Source organism: Centruroides vittatus, unplaced genomic scaffold, assembly GCF_030686945.1.
Source record: "Centruroides vittatus isolate TY-2023 unplaced genomic scaffold, ASM3068694v2 contig_273, whole genome shotgun sequence".
In the NCBI taxonomy this organism is placed as follows: domain Eukaryota; kingdom Metazoa; phylum Arthropoda; class Arachnida; order Scorpiones; family Buthidae; genus Centruroides; species Centruroides vittatus.
This window is the reverse complement of record NW_027121739.1, coordinates 2,248,439-2,276,171: the sequence shown is the minus strand read 5'-3', so window position 1 is coordinate 2,276,171 and position 27,733 is coordinate 2,248,439. Positions and strand designations below refer to the sequence as shown.

Sequence of the window (27,733 nt, the reverse complement as noted above, 5' to 3'; positions counted from 1 at the left end):
AACGTTCACCATGAACGGTTTGTATTCTAGTATACAAAATATAGTTTCGAAAATGTACAGTACTTATGAATATATTATATTTTTTATAACCATTTTTAGGAAGTAATTTGAACAATATTAAAGTTTTGTCTTCAAGATTGTGTATAGGAATCACTCTATTATCGATAGCTATATTTGGATTTTCTTATGCTGGAATCCTTATTTCGTTTCTGACAGCACCTTCTTATGAACCGATTCCAAAAACAATAAATCAATTAGCCACTGCGGTGAAAGATGGAAAATATAAGTGTGGAGCATTTCCGCAGGGAACATTCTTCACTATACAAGTTAAGTCAATTTACATTCTTATAAACCAAATATTCATTGATTATTGTTAATATTATAAAGTGAAATTATACATATATATTGACTTAAATATTATAAAATTCTTGAATGTGATTATGAAATGATTATGTAATTTTTAACACTAGTAATACTCACAATTTTATTCAATTATTTTTAAAAATAAAATAAGCAGTTTAATGTAAAATGTTTTGAGTTATGTATTTATAGAGATTATTTTCTGCAAATACTAGAAAGACTTTAAACGAAATATTCTTAGAATTTCAATATATTGGTTTTATTCGTATAAGGCAACGCGACACATGAACGATTTGGTGGGGAAATGCCTCCAAGGCGGTTTGTGTGTTAAATTGGTTTCTATTCAGGAGTTACTATTGTGAAGAAAAACCAGGAAATCACTTGGTCAGGCCATTGGCAAGATACAAACACACTACCAGAGTTTGTGGTTTTATCTACTTCAGCCACTGATGATCAGCATTTCAATATAAAAATTTTTGTACCGTGTTTTGATCTGCTATTTGCATATATACAGTGAGACCTGCATGCCAGATATACTGCGACTAAAAATAAAATTTATCAGATCTATCAACACTATTTGTTAATTAAATGTTAAAGAAAACATCGTTTCCACTACAATAAAATAATAACATTGTAGTTTGACTGACTTAAAATCACGAAGAGAGTTTTCTCACATTCTCACAATTTACACACATTTCAAAATTCATTTCACTTTTGCATGAATACAATAAGGGGGCCAACAGAGAATACTTCCATAGCCACGTGACATTGTTCGCTTGGTTTGCCTTCTCCTGCTGTGTTTGTTTCTATTCTTGCATTTCTCGTGTCTGCATAAATTCAGCCTTATAATTTGAAAATAACGCTTTGCACATATAATATATATTTTCTATTGATTTATTGTTCACTTGATGGAGTGAAATTTGAATTGTTTTTCTGAATAATTCATTACCCTATTCGACAAAATTAAAACAATATTCCAGTTATTATAAAGCAATATCAATATATATATATTATATTTCAGGGGAAAAAATCCATCGATATAAAAATATTACGAGACTATATGGAAAAACATCCAGATACAATGCTGTCAAATCCATCAGCTATAGCTACGAAGATGGAAAATGAACGTTACGCTTATATTTCGGCAGAGGTATATGGGAGAGGAAAGGTTATGCCGTTATGTAAAAGAAAAACATCACTAAGTGAGGATAGTTTTATTACAGTCGTTGCAGCATATTTACTTAGAAAAGATTTTCCGTACAAACGCTCTTTAAACAAAGTGTAAGAATGTTAAAGTATTTTCAATTGTTATTAATACAGTTGTGCCAGATATATTCTGATATATTATACTTTCTTAAATTTAGATTATCTCGTTTATTTGAAACTGGAATTATTCAATATATATCGGAAAAAGAGTATGCACACCTGCCTGAAGATGACCAAGAAGATGATCCACTAAAGTTAGAAGATCTTACAGGAACTTTCGGTGTTCTCGTTATTGGGTATATATTGTCTCTTCTTTGTTTTATTAGTGAACTGCTAATTGGATGTTACGCTAAGTCTAATAGAATTATTTACCATTGAAGAATTATAATCTATACATCAATTATTCTATAAAAATTGCATTGTTATGTATTCATATTTATAATTACTGGTTTTTGTCGTTTTTTCAATTTTTATCGCTCTTAAATTGAAAATTTATCTTTGGTATTGTGAAAAGTAGTAAAGAGCAGTCGAGAGAAAATAACCCATTTAATATATTCGCTACATTTCTTAGTATAAATAAACTTTATATTTAAATATAACTCATTTGTAATTATTGCTTTCTTATGGAAGTGTATTGAAAGCTTGAAAAAATCTGCACAAATAAATATATATATATATATTAATCAAACTAACTAAATAGTAAGTAGTACTTATTGTACTTTAATATAGTATTAATCACGTAATCTTTCATTGCACCGAAAATTAAAACGGCCCAGAAATTTGTTTGTTTGTAAATAAACAAGTTTAAAATTTCATATTATCTGATATATTCTCATATTGTGTAACCTTTTTGAAACTTTTAAAATATCTAAATGCACTTGTTAACTGAATAATTTTTTGTACTTTATTTGTTTTCTTCTGTGACTTTTAAACTATTTTCTTCGAAGTTATATTTTGAGTTAAATGAACGATTAATGATTAATAAATGATTATTAAATAAATAAACGATTAATAAATGATTATTATATTTTGAGTTAAAGAACTGTACAAGTGTCAACGAAGTGAAGAGTAAGCATAGTGGAGTTTTCACATATACAGTACTCAGTTTGTATCAGTCTATTTGCTTTAGAAAAATTTCATACATGTGATCAATGAATAAGTATATCTTGTCGGTAGGTGTACCATTGCTGTTTGGACCCAATCAGGCAGAAAATCAGGTATCTATTGTATTTGATTTTTTCACGTAATTTGTATTTTTAAATTAATTTCACGCAAGTAGTCTTTTTTATACCTAGATATGTGTTTATGATTTTCCAATGTATTAATAAGTATATATATTCACACTGGGTAGCGATACATTGTAGTTAGAGATTAATTCATGTTTATTATTATCTTAAATATACTTACAATAACAACATTAATCAACTTCTATATACTCATGTCGTATTTATCGTATTTTGTAGTAGCTGAAATAATTACCTCTTTATGAAAAGATTTATTTTTGTAATTTATTTGTACTTTGTATTTCTTGCCACAATGTATCTATCACCTGTATCAGCTATTAATAAATAAAGATTATATTAAATAAATTGTTATTTCATTAATTAGTTTAAAATTTCCGATTGTAAGCTATTTTCAAACATACATCTAAAGTTAACATTATAATTGTAACATTATGAACATGAAACGTATTAAACTAAGTAAATATTTGTGCATATATTTTCTACTTGGACCTTGTTTGTCAATACGAGTTATTATACTGGTAAAGTTTGATTGGCAAAGAGAGGAAATCTTAGTCAAAACAAAATATCTTTATTTTCACCTGTGCACTCTTTTTGTATGTTTCGGACCTACTGATAAAAGCCCCTCTTCAGCAAGTTACATTAAATGAATGGATGAGAACCGTCTTCATGTTCAAACACACAAAAAAGAGTGTGCAGGTGAAAATAAAGATATTCTGTTTTGACTTTTGACTAAGGTCTTCTCTGTTTGCAAATCAGAAACTTCACCAGTATAATAAGTTCTATTAATAAACAAAGTTAATGTAGACAATATATGCACAGAAATGTAAATCAGTAAGAACAAAGAGGTAAAAAGAATTAAATTAAGTAAATGTATCCAGTTGAAAAATTTCCGGGATGATTACATATTTGCCAGTAAATGTAATCGAGTTGAATGTAAAAATATATATTTTTTAGAATGAGAAATTTTTCGTGTGAATTTTACACATTTATGAACAATATATCGTGTCAAAATTATAATCAGTATTTTATTTAATTTAATTTACTATTTAAGTTATCTAAACTTGACAATAGTTATTTAATTTTTTTCATCTCTTAAATTTTATATTACTTTGCTTTTACTCTGGAAAAATTAATTCATCGTTTTTGCTAAAAAAAGTTGAGATAGCTTTCATTTTCCACTTTCTTAAGTGGAATAACCAACTCAAGGAATTGCGAAGATGTTAGTATAAGAAGAGAGAACGTTTACTAGTAACTCCATTGCAGATCTGCACTCATTCTTAATCTGTAAAAAATGTGCCCAGCCACAAAATCCATGAACGTATTTGCTTAAAAGTACTAAAATGAAATGATCTGAATTGAAGGTTGCTACTTTAATCATGTGGCTCTAATACAAAATACTTCAAGTTAGTTACTGTTTCCATTTCGGAAATTCAAATATTTTTGTACTGTTATTCGGAACTTTTGTACATAATTATTTCATACAAAAATTTGCTATTTTATTTATGAACATATTAGATGCTATTTACTAATAGTATACTTTAAGCGATTCTGGCTCACCAAAATGTGAATGACCAAAAATCCTAGCTCACCAAAATGTGATTGTCCCAAATCAGAAAATTATTCAAAATTAAACAAAAATCACCCAAAATAGCTCAAAATCAAGCAAAAATAAAAAAAAATAAAAAAAACAGTTCTCATTTACATCCCCAAAACTATAATATTTATCAATATGACCTTAATGTGCATCACGACTAAAAATAAAAAAAACCACCCTTATTCACATACCACTACCAACAAACTCAACGATATGTGCTTTATAGAATTCCCACAATCTTTCATACCTCTGTATACAAATTTTAAATCTCTCATGTTGTTTAAATCCTCAATATGCTTATCCGTTATATTTTTATTGAGTCGTTCTAGCAAATTAAGTCGAAATTCATTCCATTTAGGGTCCGTGAGAACTACAGTACTATTTTATCACCAAAGCGAGAGGATACTGATTTAACACTACGAACTGGACATTCGTTATCAGTTTGCAGTTCGCTTATCTTTCTTATGGAAGTATTTTGAAGTTCACCAATAGCGTATAGTTCATTCAGAGTCTCCATTTATATAGGAGAAAATTCATACAGTATAATTTATAAACATTAAAATACCATATCTAAAAATTTTATCAATGAAATTGCCATCCATCATCTGCTTCCTCATAAGATGGATATTTTTCTATAGTTTTAACTGTAATTGTATCTGTTACATTGAATGGAATAGTTTCATTTATTACAAATTCTGGCTAACAATGAAACAACTATACAATGGAACCTCGTTTAACGGGCACCTCACACAACGAGTGATGAGGAGAGGGGAAGTCCCGATTTGTGCGCATGCGGCATGCTCCATCAATCTGTGTTTAGCACTCGTTCCACTAGCATCTTAGTGTCGCTTGCGATCACATTTTTTTTCAAACTTGTGTTCACACATAATTCTTATAAACATCAACAACCATAGCCCGTTATATAATAAACACGCCAAACGATATGCCAAATTCTTGGGTCATTAAATTTAATGACCGATTCCATATTAAATTTTAGAAATGTCTGAATATTAACTATTTATAATTATTAAATTTAATACGAGATATATAACTGCCTACCTCTAGTCAAATTAATTAATTTTTAATATTTAATTATAGCCTTAACATAACCCAAGAATTTGGCATATCGTTTTTACTGTTTATCAAACATATTATCTGTGAATTTTTTTGTTTCTGCAAATCGAATTCTCATTCCAGGATGGTTCATTACGCGCTAGAAGAAAAGATGATGATTTACGCTCCTTAACAGTGTATATTGTACAATTTTTTTGAATAAACGTTATACATGAAACATTTGAGCATTTTATCGGCGTGAAATGCATTATTGTATTTTACATTAATTTCTATGGAAAATTTTTTTTCGCTTAACGAGTGTTTCGCATTACGAGTAAGACTCTGGAACGAATTATGATCGTTAAGCGAGGTTCCACTGTATATTTATAATTTTTAAAAAAAATAACATCGCACCAATCAATTTTATTTTTATGTTTTATAATAAAATCTTCGGATAATTCTTGCTATTTTCTAGTCTAATAGATTTAATCGATCTAAGTCTTTGAGTAATTGTTCGGATATGGTTTGATATCTTATAAGTGAATTTAAATTTAATTTTAGAGCATTTTTCTTAATAAAGTCTTTATCTAAATTTTGAAATCAAGATATAGCATCCCAATCCACTTTATTTGCATATTCTAGAATAATTATTGAAGATAATGTTTGATGTGTAGAAATGAGTTGCCAATTAACCTTTTCAACGTGTTGTCTTATAAAATTTTCAGAGAGACATTGGTGTTATGATGTTTTTTCCAGTTCATTCTATCTTTAAATTCATTAATAAAATATTCAGAAAACTTTTGTGTCTGAGATATTGAATCCCAATTAACTTTAAATTCTCTTATGAAACGTTCTGATAACTTTTGAAATATTGAAATCAAATCCCAGTTAACTTCATCTGCAAGTCTCTTATTAGATCGTCTGTTAAATTATCTCGTTTTGAAAACTATTCCCAATCAATCGCCCTCTTTATTCTAGAGTCCATTTATATAAGAATAAATATATGACCTAATGCAAATGTATAAATACCATCTTCTAATATATATCTCTTATCGTCATGTGGTGATAATACTAACTTATTTACCTTCACAGAATAAAGTTCATGCTTTTTACTTCTAATTAGATTCATTGTTCTATTGCTCCCTTTTATTAAATAAACAGTCTTTATAATCCTCAAATGATATTCTCTTCTTAACACATTTCTTAATGCTTTGGCTTTCTTTTCAACTCAATTCTTATCTTTCATGACATACATTTTTGCTCTTAATCCAACAAATTCAGTCATTATCTTGCCATCCTCAATTACTCAGCAAATCACCAAACACACAAATAACACCTTACTCTTACCGAGAAACGTACTTACGTTTCTCGGTAAGAGTAAGGTGTTATTTATGTGCATTATCTTACCTTTATTTTCATGTTTCCTTTTACCGAAAACTTTCTTATCAATTCTTCGTATACCATAAACATTGTCCTCTCTATAATCTGATGTATCAAAGTTATTAATTAATCCTTTCATATCCTGGTAGAAATCATCGGTTCCTCCCGCCATGAACCCGTTCATGCAGGGGAAAAAACTGTCTCACACCGCGACCCGTGCCCAAACATACACTTTTTTTTCGAACAGTAGTATTTTCGAAATTTTAAATATTTAAAATCTATATATTCAGATACTGTTGAACTTTAAAAAGATTTGTTTAAAAATGATTCATTGCTCTGTGAGATTTTGTATATCAAATCAATCAAAAAAGATGAAATAGTAAATCTTTATCATGGAAAATAATAAAAGTGGCACCTCTATAAATTTTTGTATTATTTGATAATTTCTGTATATGTTATATTTAAAGAAGAAGACTAAATAGATTAACTTTGCAAATACAATTTTGAATTACTTTTATATGTTAAGTCGTAAGGAACCAAGAGGTAGGTATCAGCTTATATTTTAATAAATATATAATTCAGGTGGACAAGTGTTATTTTGTGCTAACATAGGAGCTTTAGGAAGTATGAGAATTTTTTAGGGTTAGTTAGTATATTATAGTTAAAAACAGTCATGGCCATAAGTAGATCATAAATATTCCATAACTGGTAAGTTATGGCAACAGGGGTGGCCAAAACCGATGTATTAGTTTTGACCACCATATGGATTCTTTCCATACGCATTATTAGGGCATACTTATATTAGCATTTTACTTTTTCCAGTCAGATAAAAATAAATAGTTTTATAAGTAAGCTATATAACAATTTGCTGGCAGTAATATTTTTTCTATAAGTTAAGTCTGCTGTGGATAAAATAATATCGATAATACATTGATAAAATAGACTTGATGGACATAAAACTACAAAATATTTTTTGTTGGTCATTTCACTGGTTTAAAAGCTGGTATAATATTCAGAGGCTATTGACTATATATTATGCTTAGTTTTTGTCAATTATATTAAAAAATATTCTCGTAAAATAGTTTCACTTGCATTAAACATGGAGTAGCCACAACTGGTACACAGGTGGGCCAGAACTGGTATACACATGGTCAAAACTGGTGATTGTTGTAATATTTTAAAAAATTCTAAAGTTCGTTTATAAAATGTTAAAGTTAATAAAATTTAATGTCATAAAGTAAAACATAACATGTTTTTTTCATTATTTTTACTATGTTTCATTGCTTTAATAAATTGTAAGAATATAAAAATACAGTCAAACCTGTTTTTGTGCGTTCTTTTTCTGTGCGATTTTTATTTGCGCGATTTTTTTTGTGCGGTTTATGAAAATTTCAATCAAATTGGAACATAATTGACTCTTGTAAAATTTTTAAAAACTCTATTGGTTGTTTTTTACCACATCAGCAGGTTTTTTCATTTTTTATTCAGAAAAATTTTTTTCTCATACGTTTATTTCGGTCCCCTCTTATTTTAATAGCATAAAAACCATAAATATTATGTTATATTTGAACAGATGCGGTAAGTTAGCTCCCCTCCAGCTTTAGAATGCAGGTGTGAAATTTCACGCCTTGTTAAATGAAATAACACTTCCTGCAGCTATATTTATCAAATAAAATCATTATTTAACGATTATTTTTAACTTTTTAATGTTAGATTCGTATTTAAGTGGAAATAATTAATTAATATAAAAATTAAAATTTTTAGAGGATTTTTTCCCCATTAGGTGTTGCAGAAAAAGGCCAAAGGAGTTAAAAAAGCAATTCCTAGTTATTTCGTACGGTTTCGAGTTATTTTCTACGTGAGACTTTTTTTATGCGGTCTCTATTCACCGCATAAAAAAATATTTTTTAATTGTGTTGCGAAAACTATTTTTTATAGCCACTCGTGAAGTTTCGCGCGATTTTTTTTTAATGCATTTTCTTGTATGCGGTCCCTATCCACCGCACAAAAACAGGTTTGACTGTATTTTTTAAAGTTGAAAATTGTCATAATGTGGCCACGACAGTACATCTACCCTATTAATTATGTACGATTGTTGATAATATGTCTATTGTTTTAGATTGTTCTGCAAAAATTCGGGCAAAATCTTAATTAAAAATATTAATAATTTGCTATGTCTTAAGATTGAATTACTGTTTTATTTTTAGAGCATATGACAGCATGTAGCTAGGATAACTTAATCACTATGTGTTGTTATGGTCCGTAGTGTGGCTCTATATAGCAGGAGAAAATATTTTGCTTTGAACACAACTCTTCTATGAGATTTCCCTTATTTGAATAGGCGGCTTTTATTGTAGGCTGAGGATGTCTAACAGCTTGCACATTAAGACTAAAAAAATTTTGATTATAACATTATTTATTTCTGAAATTTTTACATTCTAATAAATGAAATCAAAGCAAATAAGATTACATTAATTAATATGAAGTACTCATAAAGTTTGTCTTGTGTTATGTAAAAAAGAAATTCATTTTCTTAACTCAATCTTTAAATATACATCTTTTGGACGATTAAAACCTCTTCCTAATAGCAAGTCAGGCTCTTTCTGTAATAAAGGAAAATATTTTGTTTCAAAATATACAAAACTTTACCCAATATTTCAATATTAACTTTCTTCACCTTTGTATTAATTCCTGGTTTAAATCTAATGTATTGTAAAGTTTTAGCCAGAACCATCTTAATTTCCATCAAGGCAAATCTCATACCTATACAATTTCTTGGTCCAACTCCAAATGGCAAATTGGTGAAAGGAAGTATGTTACTCTTGTCAGATAAAAATCTACAGAAATACATCGAACATAATTCAAAAATTTATGTGATATATTATTAAAGCTATCATATATTAAAAATATATTTAAAAATATTTTTAAAAAACTTATAAATAACAAAACAATCTTAATATATTGTCTAACCGATTCAAGAAATCAGAAGGATTAAAATGAATATAAAAATTAGGTAAAATATTAATTAAAATGATTTTTTAAATAACATATAAAAATTTAATACATATATATATATATTTATTTTTAAAAACTGCAATTAATCTATCTCTTTAACAATAGATTAAAGTAATCTTTAATAAAAAAATCTTTAAAATATTGTAGAAAGTAATTCATAAATAAAATGAAATTAAACATTAATTAAACTCGCCTTTCGGGATCAAATTTATCTGGATCTGGAAAGTACTTAGGATCATGATTAAGAGCATAAATAGGTACTCCTATCATCGTGTCCTTTTCAATGACAATTCCTGTATCACCCAATTCGTGATCTTCTACAACCTTACGCTCTAATCTATTTATATTTATAAAATATATCATTTATGTATATTTACATTTTATGATAGCGCTATTTAAAAGTTACTAGATAAAGTAATTCATAGTTTGAAAAATAAAAAAAAATTACAAATTAACAATTTCATTTCAATATAACAAAGTTTGGCCAAAACCGATGTATCAGTTTTGGCGAACGTTGCGTTTGGCAACGGTGTGGCAGTTTTGGCGAACGATCAGTTGAGATAAAACCTGATAATCGTATAAATCGACTCAATCAAAAGCCAATTTATATGAATTTATTATATGATAACGAACTTGATTTTCAAAATTCCGAATTGTAAGTTAATAGAATATTAAACTGGATTTTAACGGAAAGAAACTGTTTAGTTTTTATCTTCTTCCATTTTCAAGTATTATTGGAAAACAATTTACCATAGAAAAAGCATTATATTTTTAACACCATCTGTTGGAGATCGCGTGTAGAACCAAATTGTTAAGTCAACCTTTAAGATGTTAGTGTACGGCTCTAGTAAACGTGGGATAACACCTGAAAGAGCAACCTTGGAAATTTTTCATGGGTGATAAGACCCAGCAATGAGGTCTCGTCTCTCACCTCCTGTGTGTGTTTATTGTAGCTCTATAGGAATCCATGATGATCATGGGGAAAAACGGTCCTTTTAGTACCTACAATGCGAAAAGCCAAAAATAGTGCGAGAAAAGAAAGTATAAAGTGTAGTGATGTTTAAATATTAATTACTAGCAGATGAGCCCGGCATTGCTAGGGCAAAAAGTAACGATAGCAAAGATTAAGATTATTACATTACTAGCAGGTAGACCCGGCGTTTCTCGGGCAAAAGTAACGATAGCAAAGATTAAAATTATTACTTTATAGTCACAAAAGAAAAAGAGTAATTTCATCAACGAACTAAGTATTTCTAAAGAAAGCTCGAATTTGAAAATCGAATGTTCTAATATTGTTCGATTTTCACGACGTGTTCTGATTATATCGTTCGATTTTCATCGAATCTTCTAAAGAAGAAAAGTCGAAAAAAACCGAACTAATCTGTATAAATTCGAAAATCGAATATGTTCTAACATAGTACTCTTTTTCTTTTTTTTTTCCAGCGCCCGTAAATCTTGCACGTCGCTTTCTCTTGTTCTCCATTGTTATTTAACACTTCCATTGTTACTTAACACTTAAATTTGGTATCCTGTGTACCAAATTTCAACTTTCAACTCCTAACCGTTTTAGCGAAAATTAAGATTATTACGTTATAGTCAACCTTAGCCGTTTTCACAGAATGCAAGAATTGGGACCCCAGTTTCCAGACTAATTAGAGAATTTTTAAATGGGTCTAAAAATATGAAAACTAAACAAGCACCTGATCACTCGCTGAGAGATATTTAATCTTAACACAAACGTTTTCAATCCAATCAATGGATCATCATCAGGGAAAATTAGAACATTACAAAAAATAGAACAACAAATTCAAAATACAAAAAATATAACAGCTAACCAATATGTAACTAACAGCACAATAACGTTTCTAAATATCAACAAATTAATAAAAATGCTGCTAAAATTAAAAATAAAATATTAATATATAACAAACAAATAGTGTATACAAAATATTAATACCTCTGCCTTAATAAACAAATTAATAACACTAAATATTAACACTGCTTAATAAGCTGTACAGAGCTTTTCATTTAACTATACATATTAATAAAGCTACTGCTCTTATTTGAAGTTTATAACTGCAAACTTCCATGCGGAAGGAAGTCCATCGGCATCTCTTGCGTTGATGCAATTCCCTTTAAGCTTGCTTTTATAGATTTCTAATTTTTCGGCCGTTCTTGCCAAGGTCGGGGAGTGTATTTGTTTCAGTATATCTGCTTCATTCCATCTTACTATTGAGCCTTCCGCTTGTGCCATTTGTGACAATACTGTGGCATTAGAACCTTTTCTAACATCATATCTGTGCTCTTTTATCCTTACCCCTAGATTTCTAGTAGTAACCCCAACGTAATCTTTACTTATTCCTAACATCTGATTCTCGTATGGAATCCTATAAACGCCGGTCCTATCCTCTTTCTTAATTAACCCTTTATCATTTCTAAGAATTCTGTACAGATTCGGAGATCTTTTTAAGATTATCTTTGTATCCTTTATATGTGCGATTTCTTTCATAATGCTTCCTAAGCGCTTGTTGTACGTAAATTTCGTGTATGTAGATGGACCACGCCCACGACCAGGTACTGCATCGGTACTAACTTCTAATTTATTGATAATCCCCTTTAAAACATTCCTCTTGTAGCCCAATGCTTCTGCTACCTGCGTGATTCTTTCTATTTCTGCATCCCTGTCTATAACACTTTCGCAGTATAAAAAAGCCCTCCTAACTAACGCTCTAAACGCTGCTAATTTATATTTATAGGGATCGTTAGAGCCAGCCGGAATATAAAGTGGGCTATGAGTTGGTTTAATAAATACCCCGGTAGATATATACCCCGGTAGATATCCTATTTTTTGTAATGTTCTAATTTTACCTGATGATGATCCATTGATTGGATTGAAAACGTTTGTGTTAAGAATAAATATCTCTCAGCGAGTGATCAGGTGCTTGTTTAGTTTTTGTATTATTTTCTGCTGAGCACGCTGTAGGTTGTCTAAAAATATGTTCGATTTCCCGCAAAAACGAAAAAACTGCATCTGCGTCTTGCAAGTCGCTTTCTCTTAACAGTTTCATTGTTGATATTTCCATTGTTGACACTTCCATTGTTGATGGAAGTGTTAAGACTTGATCCTGTCCCTCTCGCCCGTGGGAAGAAATTTCGAAAAATTTCTTCTTAGCGTGCGTTCTCGTGACGTACCCTAACTGTGTACCAAATTTCAACTTTCAACTCCTAACCGTTTGGGCTCTTAACATTTCCATTGTTACGTAACACTTCCATTGTTGACTTTTCTATTCCTTATGCTTCCATTGTTGACACTTCCATTCTTACTTAACACTTCCATTGTTGATGGAAGTGTTAAGACTTAATCCTGTTCCTCTCCCCCGTGAGGAGGAATTTCGAAAAATTTCTTCTTAGCGTGCGTCCACGTGACGTACCCTAACTGTGTACCAAATTTCAACTTTTAACTCCTCACCGTTTGGACACGTCTCGATAATGTATATGAAGGCTTTAATCTCGTCCCTCCCCCATGGAGAGGAATTTCGAAAAATCTCTTCTTAGTGTGCGTTCTCGTGACGTACCCTAACTGTGTACCAAATTTCAACTTTCAACCCCTTACCGTTTGGGCTCTGCGCTGATTATTATTATTATTATTATCAACTCGTCTCGATTATATATATATATAGCCGATCTTACCCGTTTTCAACGGATGCAAGAATTAGACCTCTCCTCTTTCGAGACTAACTAGAGAATTTTTAGATAACTGCTTACCACACCGGAATAACGATAATTAAGACTCTCTGCATCCCCTAACCGGTAAGTCGTACTACTAAGTGAGGAATAACGAACGTTTTCGTAACCCTTTCTGGGTTTATCTTCAGGTTTACTTAATTTCAAAAATAAGCTGGATCTTTCAGTCATTCGTAAATATGAATTCGAACATAAAATCGAACATTAATAGTACAGTTGAAGCCGAGTTCTTCGGGGTAACCTTTATCCCCGGGTGAAAATATCCAAAATCCCTTCTTAATGTGCATTCTCATGGCATACCCTACTAAAACACAGTTGAAAACAAAAAATTGCATCTAAAATAGTACAGTAGAAGCTGAGTTCTTTAGGATAAGACTTAATTCTTTTCCTTTTCCCCATGGGGGAATTTCGGATAATCCCTTCTTATTGTACGTTCTCGTGACATATCCTAACTGTGTACCAAATTTCAACTTTCAGCTCCTAACCGTTTGGGCTCTGCGCTTATTATTATTATTATTATTATTATTATTATCAACCCATCTCGATATAGGTACATCGTGAGATAATTAATATTTTAATATTTATGATTAACAATACACCAAATTTTTCTCTTTTTCTCATAGTATGGTAAAATTTTGAATTGAAATCACGACGACTTTCGGTCCAAACCAGAAATTGAATACTGTAGGAAGTTAATCGGAGTAGCCTTCCCCTAAGCTTTCCATATCTGGTCTCGATTTTCATCTAATTCCGTTAAATTAACGGAGAACGGACAGACGGACATAGGATTCTTATTTTTGGGCTGAAATTTCAAAATTGCAGCCCAAAAGTAAAAATTTAATGTAACATTAGAATGCTATTAAAACTACAGAAAAATTTTAAAACTCCAACATGAATGAGTTTTCGAATTAAATTTTAACTACCTTTAAAATTACCACAAATAGTTTTAAAACATACATCACCGGTATATAATATATTCTTATAAATATATAAAAGCAAGAGAAAAGTAATACGATTACAAAGTTCTTGTTAGATAATCATATATAATAAATTAATCAATTACAAAAGATATAACATTATATTAAAATATGAAATGTATGAAAATTACCTGACTGCTGGAGAATGTTTTCGAAGCGTTTCTTGAACGAATGCTTCTAAATACTTCATTTCGGAAACCGAATCGTAATTTAATTCTCCCTTAAAAATTTTAATTTACACAAAATAATAAGAGAAAATAATCAATTTTTAAATTTTAGTTAAATAATGCCCACTTATTTCAATTTAAGTAGGCCTACATAGTTAATTGACAAAAATGTTATCAAATAAAAGCATAAATATCGAAATTTTAAACAGTAATTAACATTCTTTCAATGTAGAATCCAAATGTAATCCTACACAAATGAATGCAGTAATCAAATTTGTGTCGCACTTTCTCCAGTATACTTTTGTCAATCTGGCTAATAGATTGTGTGATATGAGCTCGCAGTTTCTGTAAAATAATAGCCAACGAGCAGAAACACCGCATCTTTCAAAAAATTTAAGGATGTGAGATAGTATATATGTACTTAATTTCAAATAAAATATCTAAGTCGTTGACATTTTTTGGCTAAAATATACAGAGTTATATATTTATTGTAAAACTCTTAAGATATTCGCTAATTATTAATTACGTATGTTTTGATTTCCTCAGGTTTTTTAAAACCGATCTGTAAAGTCTTGTATAATTTAAAATAAAATCAATAAACTTACCAATTTTTTAATAGTTTCATCAACTTCGTTAATGAGTTTTTCTTGTATATCTGGATTGACTGCTAATTCATGAGCACAAAACGAGATAGTAAATGTTGGACCAAAGTATCCGGCAATGAAAAACGAAACGGATTGGCTCACCACATCATCCAAATCAAATTCTGCATAAAGAAAAGTTTTAATTATGCGTATAAAATTGTGATCTATATTTCATTCCACTAGTCGGCGGATGTCCAGGCGATTAATACGCCAGTCTTCCATTCTGGGGCGTCTAGAGCATATACAGGGTGTTCGGAAATTCCCGTTACAAACTTCTAGGACTTGTAGAGGGGAGTGAGTACATAATATTTTGATTGAGACCCCATGTCTGGAAACGTACCGTTTCCGTTCTACGACGGTTTCAATTCAGATGTTTAACTCTTCCACTTCTGCTGAGGGAAAGAGAAAAAATAAAAACAAATGTGCTTAAACAATAAATGGATGTTTCGTTATGTTTCCTTTTAAACAGTTATTTAATACTTTCACTGCGTCACGGCTAATTCAAATTCCTCAAGCAGAAATGGAAGAGTTAAACATCTGAATTGAAACTGTCGTAGAACGGAAACGGTACGTTTCCGGACATGGGTTCCTAATCAAAATATTATGTACTCACTCCCCTCTACAAGTCCTAGAAGTTTGTAACGGGAATTTCCGAACACTCTGTACACATATCGCACTTGTTCCTTAACTGACATTATTAGGATACCCGAAACATTATCATTTATTTATTACTTCAAACTATGTCTTCGGTGAATTACTTCATCAATTGTCGCATATTTTAAAACTGGTTTCATAAGAGAAAACGTATTTTGTAATCGAAATAAATGGATGCACGTATACACATACATATGTATAAACAAACCCACAGAATTTTTTCTCGTTTTTTAAAATTTTCTCAAAACATGGAGATTTGTAAATGAATCGGAGGGTGAAATTTGACACAATTCCAATACTTTCCCTTGTTATGTGTATATAACAACAGGGAAAGTAAAATCTTCTTTTCTTAAAACGTAAAACGTGAAAATAAAAACTTTAAAAGTGTAAATTAAAAGATATTTGTTTTTGTTTATCAATAAGATAAAGAAAATCTATATCTGTAAATTTATATGAAATAATTAAAATATATATATTTCTTAAGATTTTCCTAAACTTTAAATGCTTCGCAATGAAGTATTTGTATTGTACTGTACATCACTATACACGTTACACGTCTTCACAAAGAATAAGACACATCAATGAATAGAATTAAAACTTTTACTCCCTCTCCCCCTCCCAGTTTCCCAAGTTTTCGTAACCCCTCTCCTCTTCGGATGTCCAACAAATCTGAATCCTCCTTATCACTTTATGAATGATAGATACCAGAAGTAGAAACTAAACAAACAAGAAATTTTAAAATAATTATAATAAAATGCATAAACTGTTTAAAATTTAATTTAATAAATGGACGTCTACTGACGCTCAACTCTTCCCTTCCGCTTGTCCGACTTGTTCTAACCCTCTCACTCTTTCCCTCTCTTCCAGTGTGGCCATCATTTATGGATAGTTTGTACTACACATTTGCAGGCAGTTTAATAATGAAAATTTGTTACAATTTATTTCAGGTTGTTTTTAAAAATATAAATATAGAAGAAAATCTCTGGGAGACGTGTGCAAAGACAATGACTTTGATATTTATGTACCTATATTGCTTGTGGTATGTAAAATTCTTAACTATAATCTGTTTATAACAAATGTTCTGCTATAAGATCAAAAATCCATAAGATTAAAAAATGGTTTACTAATATGATAATAAGATGAAAGTAAATGAATAATTAAAACAAAATTTTAATGCTTACTTTCAGTTTTGTTATCTTGATTCTTTATTGCTTCTAATAACAACTGAAGAAAATCTCTAGGGGTTTCATCCTGTCGAAAGATATTTATAAGTTACCTAAAAATTATTCTTGCTTGTGGTAATTTACTTCAATTACCTTTTTTAACAATTTTCTTTTGCTTATAACGTCATTGGTAACAAGCTTAAAGAAGTTGAGAGAGTAGGGGTCAAATACAGCCAAGCGAACGAGTCTGGCCACAGCAGGAAAGAGTACTGCAAAAATAATAACGTATATCATTACAACTTTCGAAACTAATAATTTTAATAATTCAAAAATTTATAAAAATTTACGAAATATTTAATGATACGAAGAATGTTATTACAGGATGTTTTACATTCAGTATGTTTACAGGATGTTTAACTGGAAGTTTACAGTTAGTTTGCGCTGCAAATGTTGAAAATATCAGCCATGAACCTGAAGATAAGTCTAGACCACTTTATTATATTGAAAACATCTGTAGTGTGGAATTCGACAAGATATATGAAAACATTTTAAATTTTAAAATATTGAAAAAAGTGAAAATGACATTATCTCACAATAAATTTTCGGATATCGTGTATTATCATGCGTATTTATGAAAACAATTACAGTATGTTATAACTCTACAAGTATTTCAGATAATAATGGATTTGTATGTTATAAATTTATATAGGATGTCTATCGAAAAATTAAAAAATAAATGGGGTCGGTGCTCCTATTATTGAACGCTTCTAGTAGTCGATCATCTAAGCCGAAATCCGTGCATAATTAGTCCATCTAAACAGGTTTAGGCGGGCTATCTTTACAGGAAGCATCATAAGACGATCCCATTCTCAATGGCATGTAAGAATAACCGGTTGCCTGACTCTCGGGGATGGGAAAAATTATTGCGCATTACCGCATTTGGTAGTCGACCACGAAAAGTATTGTCAGTCTTTTAAAGATAACAAAGGTTCTGTGTTTCAAGTGCGTATTTTCTACAAAATGCCTATTATTGAGCTCTCTTACTTGTTTTAAACGATCAAAGCACCTGCCTTAGCTAACAATTTGAGTAAATTCTAATCTAATATAAAAATAATGAAGTAGCCGAGTACTAAGTATACTGACTTCATTCGCATGTTAGACAGCGGTGGTCAAGTACTGAAATTCGTTTTTTTTTTTTTGTAACGTGTCCCTGATTCAGAATCCACGTGCCAGGTCTCCCTTTCACAGTTGATACATACAGTAGCAGTAGCACAAAGGGGATGAAGACCCAGGACTACTCATAGGTATTGCCTGGGTGTGAAAGGGGGATAGGAAAGATGAGAAGAGTTGAGGAAGGCGGGAGGTGAAGAAAAAGTAAGATAGGATAGATGGTGAAGTAGGAAGACTCATCAGCGCCTGTATCGCATTTATTAACCAAACAAAAGATAATATACAAAATATATACATACATAGAATAACCAGTGATCAATTATTGATGCACGCCGGCCTTCAAATGCCTGTTATTCCAGGGTATTTAATATTTAAATGTCAAGCCAATCAAAATCATCTATAAAAACTGAAAATAACAAAATTAACAGTTGTATAATTCATAGTTTTAAAAACCTTGCAGATGTCAAAGCACCACCAGTAAAAAGGAAAGTCCAAAATCGAATAATAAATTAGTACTGTATACGGAGAAGGCACTCTCCGATACTTTTTCTGCTATTAGAGGCCAAAAAGTGTCTGCCAGAGCCGCATCAAGTACTGAAAATTCTGAAACAATCCAGTCCGATTCAAATCTATTTCTAACAATTCCATATACATCATCACATGGAAACGTGTTTCCTGGCTATTTATATCACTTGTATTGGAAACGACCATTTGGCACAAAAAAGAAACGTGAACGAAAAGGACTTCCACCATGTGCTATTGCATCCAAATCATGGAAAACCTTCACATTGCAAAGGGAAGGAGCAAAAGCAAGGAAAACAGAACAAAAAGAAAAGATGACGTTTGTTCGTCTGTTATGTCAACGCAACAATTGAGCCATCTGCCTAGAAGAATGCCTTCCGGGAGGTCTTTTTAAGGATAACTGGTCCCTATTCAGCCGTTACAGAAGTGGAGAAAACCCGGAAAACTCCAAGTGGCCAGCCCGTCCGGGTAAGGCGTGAACTCACGACCGAACTCCCAGTGTTCAGAGAACGGCACCCGCTTGGCTATTGGTGGGCCTCGAAAGAAAAGAGGATAAACGGAAAAAAAAAGAAAAAAGCTGAAAGATCTTTCAGGAAATGTAGTGGCAGAGGAGGAGAACGAAGAAAAATTCTTGCATTACTAAATACAAATGAAGTTGTGATCACTGAGAAGCAAAAGTGTGCAATTCTTCTTTCAAAATTTATAGTGAAAAATTGTTAGTAATTTTATGCTAATTTTTGTCATGAGAGCTTAGTTTGCATGTTATTTAACCTGCAGCTAGCTTTGGTTATATGGAGAGTGTCCGATTTGTGGATAAAAGAGTAATCTGATTGTTTTTCGTTTTCTAGGTAAGATATAACCTAGTTTTCTTGTAATATTTTTATTTTTTATTTTGGATAACTTTTCCACTTTTAGATTTTGCATTAAGTTACCTTTTGTTGTTGTATATATGTGTTTTGTATTAACGGATATATTGTATGATCTTGTATAATATTCTGTATGTTTTCTCCCCGCATCATGGTTGTAAAATACCAGTATGCTTAAATATAGCAATTTTTAAGTTTTAGTACTCTTCATTGTTTTAACATACTTGCAAGTACAAATCTCCAAGGAATTGGGCCAACACTTTTTCTTGCAGCCTTAACGAAAGGGTTATTTGGATCTTTTCTTGAATCAAGTTTAATCCCAAAAGCAGTCCTGGCAATAACATCTATTGAATAAGCACTTGAAAATCTGAAAAGAAGTGAAGTAAACAAATATTATAATCCTATAAGGTTTGTTATTTTATAGAATACGAGTTTTATTTAAAAAAATAATACTTGAATAATAAATGTAACAAAATAAACATCGCGGAGTAAATTTAAACTTTTGATTTACTTCTCTATATACTGTAAATGTATATTCAGTACACAGCATGTACAAAGCATGTCTTATGCATCATAAATAATGCAGCATGAGTGCTAAGTAATATGCATACCATAACATTAATTATCGGTTGCACGAATTATTATTTAAACTGCAGCATATCCACCTGTGAAGTTAACTTAACATTGTCATTCAACTTCAGAATAAAAAAATGCCGTAGTAAGACCGTCAATGATATACAGTGCTAAAACGTGAGCAATTACAAGATTCCAGGAAAAGAAGATAGAGACAGCTGAGATGAGATTGCTGAAAGGGATGTGTGATGTGACGAAAAAAGACAGAATTAGGAATGATTAATAAGAGAAATTGTCAAGGTGAATCCTATAAGTAAGAATAGATTAAGATGGTTTGGATATGTAGAGAGAAGTGAAAACTATGTTGGAAAGACCGAAGCTGAGATGGAAAAACAAGGTGGCAGAGAAATTGGGGAGAGGTAATGGAAGAAAGAGCATTTCCTGGATAGAGAGAGGTAGAGAAGGCAGATTAAATATGAGAATGCTAACCCCATATCATCATAGGAAAAAGCAAAGATAAAAAGATTAAACTTCAGAATAATTTGCTTCCATTCAGTGGAGATCTATCAGCCATTTGCTAAAAATTCTTACTGCTCAGTCGTCTTACTAAAAGCAACGATAAACAAGATGGAAGTGGGAAAAATGAATAATCAAAAGCGTGGGACGGATTGAAGTGTAGATTTGGTAAGATATTATCTACAATATTTTAATATAAGTACTGTACTTTATAATAAAATAGGATTTATTATTACGTTATATAGAGTAAGAAACTTTAAACTCGCTAACGTTAGGTAGAAACAAACCATTTTAAAATGGAAATCAATTCTTGAAATTTACAATCGCTATAAAAACATTGTAATATTTGATCTTTTCGAATGTTATTCTGCCAATATTAGGATAAACTTCGTTCAAATAGTCGGGAATAATAAAGGTTGTCCATATCCAAATCAGAGTTGTCAGCCATCGTTTTTCTTCGTTAATTTATAGAATAAATTTTAATTAACCAAAATCAGCGGTTAACTCAGCCGGCAGTTTACCCCAAAGACGTCGTTGGGTATGTACACAGGTATAATTTAATTTAAAATATTATTAAAATTAACAATGTACTTACTTATTAATATCTACTTCCTTTCCTTTTTTGGATTCTTCTATGATATTGTTAATAAATGTTTGGCAACATTCATCCAATGATTTATCCATCTACAAAGAGTTACGGAAAAATCCATATTATAAAATTTAGTTCATGCTGTTAAATTTTACTCTAATATATATTTTGTTATGTAAATTTGAAGAAAAAAAGACGAAAAAATAATTTGCACCAGTCTCAGTTTTCCAGAAGTGAAAGTGGGTGACATCATACTTCTTAATTGTTTCCATCTTTCTCCACTTTGCACGAATAATCCCCTATCGAAAATTGGATTTCCAAAACGAAGACTCTAAATTTCAACATATATAAAACTTTACATTGAATATTCAAATGAAAATAAGTTAATATATTCGTTTTACAGAAAGACTGCTCTGAATTTTTTTTTTTATTAGAGAAGTTGCGGCCGAAGTTTTCAACGCGAAAACGTAAACATCCGACGTGCACGTTTTCGCGTTAAAAACTTCGGCCGCAACCTCGCTATTATATTGATAGTAAATTGCTGATAGTAAATAGTGTAATAAGATATATTTATTAGTATTAGTATTATTCTAATATTTACCCTTGGATCTGAAAAATAATGAAAATCCTTCACAAAAACAGTTTTTATCAATTCTGGATCCGCTATGATTAATGTAGGATTCGATCCTTCGTAAATACTAATAAAATAAAAACGTATAAATATAATTTATATATTTAAATGGCATACGTTTAAAATAAATAATGCCAACATTTATATTAATTTATAATAACTCAAGATATTCCGTATTTGTATTAAAAACAAGTGACATTAATTAAGCTGCAATTTGAACAAATGGTAGAGCTATAAATTCCAACTGCCGTCTTCTGTCCGTCCGTCTGTCTGTCTTTCCTAAATCTCGAGAATTATGTTAGATAAATGGTATTCAAGATGAAGAGTGGGAAACTTTGAGGCAAGAAACCCGGATTAACTATATACAAACATTCGATGCAACTGTAAGTTACGTTATTTAATTCAAATCTTTTCCCCTGAAAGCAGTTAATAGATGAACGGTACAAATGTTTGTTAAAAGAAAAATATTATGTACATTATGTACGAGGGCAAGCCACTACTAATTTGAGATGGAGAACATGTACCGTATTTTCTCGCGTATAAGACAATTTTCCATACAGGACGAGGTGTGACTTTAAAGATCAAAATAAAGAATATTAAATTTATTAATACAATTCAAAATTTTATTTCGTTTAATAAAAAAATATCAAATGCACTTAAATACACACATTGTCCCGCAAAAATGACTGGCATTTTAAACTTTAAGAAAAAAATCTTGTAAAATCGACAACATAATTTGTTTATGTAAAGCTGGATAATCGGGAACCTTTTTTGACAATTCTTAACAATCGAACCCACTCTCCGTCGATTACACTTGAGTTTCTCCGAATTCTGATTTCCGAATAATCATCTGTTTTCACGTGAGAATGGACTAAAACTTATATCGGGCTTCCGTGTGATTTTGGAATTTCAATCTGGAATTCAATTCAAAAGCTTTGCTTTTCCTATTGCTATTCATCTTTACTCCTGACAATGCACAAGAACCATTCAAACGACCCAGATAAAATACTCTTGTTTTTAAACACCATAGGGTGAGCATTCGATAAACAATGCGAATACACTATTCACGAAAATTATTGCAAAAACGCAAAGAATCCTTCGCTCACGAGTATAAGACAACCTAGGTTTTCGGAGCAATGAAAAATGAATAAAAATTTCGTCTTATATTCGAGTAAATACGGCATTTTAAATTAAATAAATTAAAAATATGTTTTAAAATTGCAGCCCGGTATTGTGACGATGTTTAAACGTCAAATTTTATGAAGCACAGATGAAACAGCATTTCCTATAGAACATTTCTCGTTTCTCAATTCAGAATTCCGAACCAATTTTAAATAAGCTTCGTACAGTTTAAAACCTGACGTTTGTATTATTATAAAGTGGACTTATAAAAATCAAATATAAAATCAAAGTTTTTAAGTAGATAACACTAATAGATTTTTTTTGCCAATACGGAACCGTGTCGTTGTACGTTTATTTTCGTAAGCACAATAAAGTGCAATTAATTTTGGTTGATCAATTTTAGTTAAATCTTTTAGTTGATCAACTAAAAGAACAAATAAAAGGATAAAAGAATGCCTAATGTTCGATTAATTGAAGTTTATTGTGCTTACGAAACAAAGATTAATTTTTATTACATTATCCATAAATGATAATCAAAATACCATTTATCGTATCGATAATAACTTGATTTGTTTTATGATATAAAATATACTCTTTTCTATACTTATTTATACAAATTTAAAATTGAACGTTTCCAATTAATTTTAAAAAATATATATAACTTTTCTGTCAATAAATAACAATTTGAGGAAATTAATGAAGGTAGATTTGTGGTATTTGTCATGAGAAAACATATAAAAGTAATGTTATTTACCATGTTTAACTTGTATTGAGCATGAAGTCAGTATATGGTTCAGAATTTTTTCAGTGTATCTTAGGAATATTCAAATATTATTAAAGTAGAATATCTATAGTTTTTGAATCAATTCCTTCCTCCGTGTAAATAATTAAATTGTTGCAAAATATAAAAAACTAGCAGGTAAGTCCGGCGTTACCCGAGCAAAGATTAAAAATAATCATTAAGTTTATTAGATTCTTTCATACTTTTAACTTTTTTATTATATTACATTATAGTATTTGATTTTTATAACTACAAAGGTTATCTTACGTAAGGATTTATCGCATTAAATGACCAATATAACACAATTTAAAACTTCTTTAAATTGTGTACAATTGAGGAAGAAAGAATTTTCAAATTATGTTAGATTGCTCACATGATATGATAAACCCTTACGTAAGATAACCTTCCTAGTTATATAAATCAAATACTATAATATAAAAAATATTAGAACGAAAACCATATAAAGAGTTTGGTTATTTTAGCTTACCATTGTCACGTTTATCGCGATAGTCGGATGTACGAAATGACACAATTTTATTGGTAAAGCAGACAGCATTTTTTTTCTAATGTTAGCTCTAACAAATTGTTTCATTCATTTCCGAATATCAAATGTAATCTACCAACATTTCAAATTTTGCGAAAAATAGACCAAATATTTAAACTAGGCACCCTGGCAAACGCAAAGCACTTAAATCATGTTTTGTGCTCACCGGTAACCTCGCTATTATGTAATTTTTCTATTCAAATACAACCATATTGCTTGGTCCGATAGGAAGAAGTGTTGCGGAAAGGGGATGAACCAAAAATAATAATTGACCTCTTTCTGGTCAACGACTACTAATTAATACCGGTCTACTATTAAACATATCCTCGTAAATATCGCGTTTATAGAAAAGTTATTAAAATTAGTTTGGTTTATTTCATTACGGCTACGCGACACGTGAACGATCTATACCGAGGAGGATGCATCCCGGAAAGACTTTTATGTAAAGCTATCCCCGATTTATGTGTTACTAACGCGAAGAAAATCCGGCAAAGTTCACATGGTCAGTCCGTTGGCGATGCGCAAACCCACTACTGGCTATCGGTGTTCGGTGGTCTTATAGACTCGGTTATTGGATGGTACTTATTGAGCTGAAATTTGAAAAAATTGTAGATCTATAAATTATCACTGTCACCCGCCTATCTTTCTTTTCTTAATCTCGAGATCGAAGTTGGATAGATGAACTTCGAGAACATATATGTAAAATTTAAGAGCAGGAGGCCCAGATTTATTGTATGAGAACTTTCGGTTTTCACCGCAAGTCCCCTTATTATAATTCAAAAAATCTCTCCTGAACGGAGTTAGACATATAACTGGAATGAGTCTATTGCTAATGATATACAGGGACATTGCATCACTCCAAGCAGGCAAATGCTATATGCTACCTGTCGCAGTAATGATATAGCGCGTCTATTTTGCGCAATATTGTTGTCGCAGTAATTCAGCAAATATATGTATTTTTTTTAAATTATATTTATTTTTGTAATTATACTTAGTTTATTATTTTCTTAAATTTTGCTAGTAGATGACGCTACGTTTAAAGCCAGAAAATCGAATGTAGCTAGAAATTAATTAACTTATAGAATTTGAATCGACATTTTCTTTTTTAACGCACTTATAATCAGAATATACCTCAGAACTATTTTATGTAAGATTAATTCGATTCTTTCCTTTCCCTAAATGACCTAAAAATTTTTTACCTCTGTTCTAAACTATTTATTACTATGTTGCACCTTAACGTATATTCAAGTTACAATTGTAAAATAGCGCATAACTTATTTTTTCTCTTGTATCATTTGCTTCATTCCATATAATTTTTCATTAAAATATATATATATATCAAAAATTTATTCTTATAACAGTGATCTCCAAACATTTCTGATTGCGTACCCCTAACACAAAAATAATTATAAGTGATACCCCTATATATATGTGTGTGTATATATGTGTGTGTGTGTGTGTGTGTTGTGTGTGTGTGTAGTGAAAAACCAAATTATTATTCATTTTAAACAATATACATAAATCTTTGCGTACCCCTGGGGTACGCGCACCCCACTTTAGAGACCATTATTATAACAGATCGATAAAAATTATTACAATCTAATTTAAAAAGTTACTTAAAACTAACTGAGTATTAATTATAAAAATTAACTGTCGCTTACATTTCATTTATTTTTATAAAGATAAAAAAAAATTACTTTGCTAAAAAGTTAATTGCAAACAAATAATTTTATTACCCAAATATTTTCCCATATTTGTTATACCATTCCTGCTCTTGTTTGCCTTGATTCTAGAAGTAATTTAAATAAAGATGGAGGAGGAATTTTCAGTTTATACCTACGAGTTTAGTAACTTGAAACATGTTTACATTTTATAATAATAAAAATAATCTTACAGATTTTATATTCCAACCTATTGATCCAACCAAAAATCTTGGAGGCACTTCAGGAATTCCTCGATTTTTCCAATAACCAAAGTTTCTTGTCATATACCTACAAAAGCAATTTTTATTCTTACAATCATACTGTCCACATAACAAAATACTAGTTTGTGTATTTGTGATGAAATTAATTCATATGTAAAAGAATGTTATTGCTAAACTCTTAAAATCATTTTATAGCTAATTTTACTATGATGTGTTTAAGGAATATAAGAATTATCTGCTTAAATATTATAAAAGAATATAAACAACGTATATGTTAAATGGTTTCCTTTAAAAGTAAAAAATTATTTCTAACAATTTATGTTTATTAGTATCTATTAATCTGAATATATATGTATGTAAGTAAGTAAACTCCAGTTCCTAATGATATACTTACAGATAAAAAGCCAAGAAAAGGCCCAAAGGAAACAAAATATATACAGGAATACCAAAGAAATCCATTATTTTGTGCAGAATATCCAAATAGTAGTGGTGTAATTTGTGATTCCAAACAATTATATCAGTATATAATAATCAATTTTATCAATTCAATAACATAGAAAAGATATTATATCTTCATTACCTAATCAGTAATGTACAATATCTTGTTTCTGTTGTGAAATATTACTGTTACATTTATTTATAAATGAATGAGAAACATTCGTATATAAAATACGTTTATTCCACAAAGTACTAAAAACTTTAAAGATAAAGTTAATATTGAATGAATGATTGTTTTTCATACCGACTAATGCTGTTTAAATGTCCATATCAGTGTCATCGATTAATGCTACTGAACAGCAATATCTCCAGTAACAAAGATTATAAAAGTTTGATATTACATAATTTTTTAAAAATATAATTGAAGATAAAGTCTGTAAAAAGGAATTACCGTTTACAGTATTCAGTTTCAATATTCTGGAATAGAAACTTTTGTGAGCCCGCGGGCCTATCTACGGGCCTGAGCAGAGGAATAAGCGAATTTTCGCGCAAAATTACGACCTTGTAATTTAATTTCTTAACGCGATTATTATACAAAAAAAAATCGCACTAGAACGGATTAGATGACGTTCTCTATAAACAAACCGAGAGGAATTTTGACAACAAGATGGCAAAAAGAAAACATTCGATTGTGAAAGAGGGACAGCTGCTATTAAAGGTCATCGAAGTCATCGGAAGAAACCTATGCTCGCACCTGGGAATAAACCTTCGACATATCAATAGTTGATCACATGATCATTTTCTCAGGCACCAGGCATAAAAGGTGGAGACAGCGAAGTTCCGGGCGGTCGTCCAA

At 30.5% G+C, this 27,733-nt stretch overlaps 1 protein-coding gene across 1 annotated transcript; it reads right to left on the bottom strand.

Moving 5' to 3' along the window:
* Positions 1-9,331: 9,331 nt before the first annotated feature.
* Positions 9,332-27,017, bottom strand: LOC136971881 (cytochrome P450 3A5-like). The gene is made up of 14 exons (XM_067266407.1): positions 26,834-27,017; positions 26,410-26,506; positions 26,252-26,304; positions 22,039-22,135; positions 21,652-21,768; positions 21,444-21,532; positions 19,984-20,126; positions 17,355-17,470; positions 17,220-17,289; positions 15,346-15,506; positions 14,705-14,793; positions 10,046-10,189; positions 9,515-9,674; positions 9,332-9,440 (listed from the first exon to the last, which is right to left on the bottom strand). Exons 1-14 carry the CDS (start codon positions 26,896-26,898, stop codon positions 9,363-9,365), a joined length of 1,479 nt encoding a protein of 492 aa, XP_067122508.1. The 5' UTR covers positions 26,899-27,017; the 3' UTR covers positions 9,332-9,362.
* Positions 27,018-27,733: the final 716 nt, after the last annotated feature.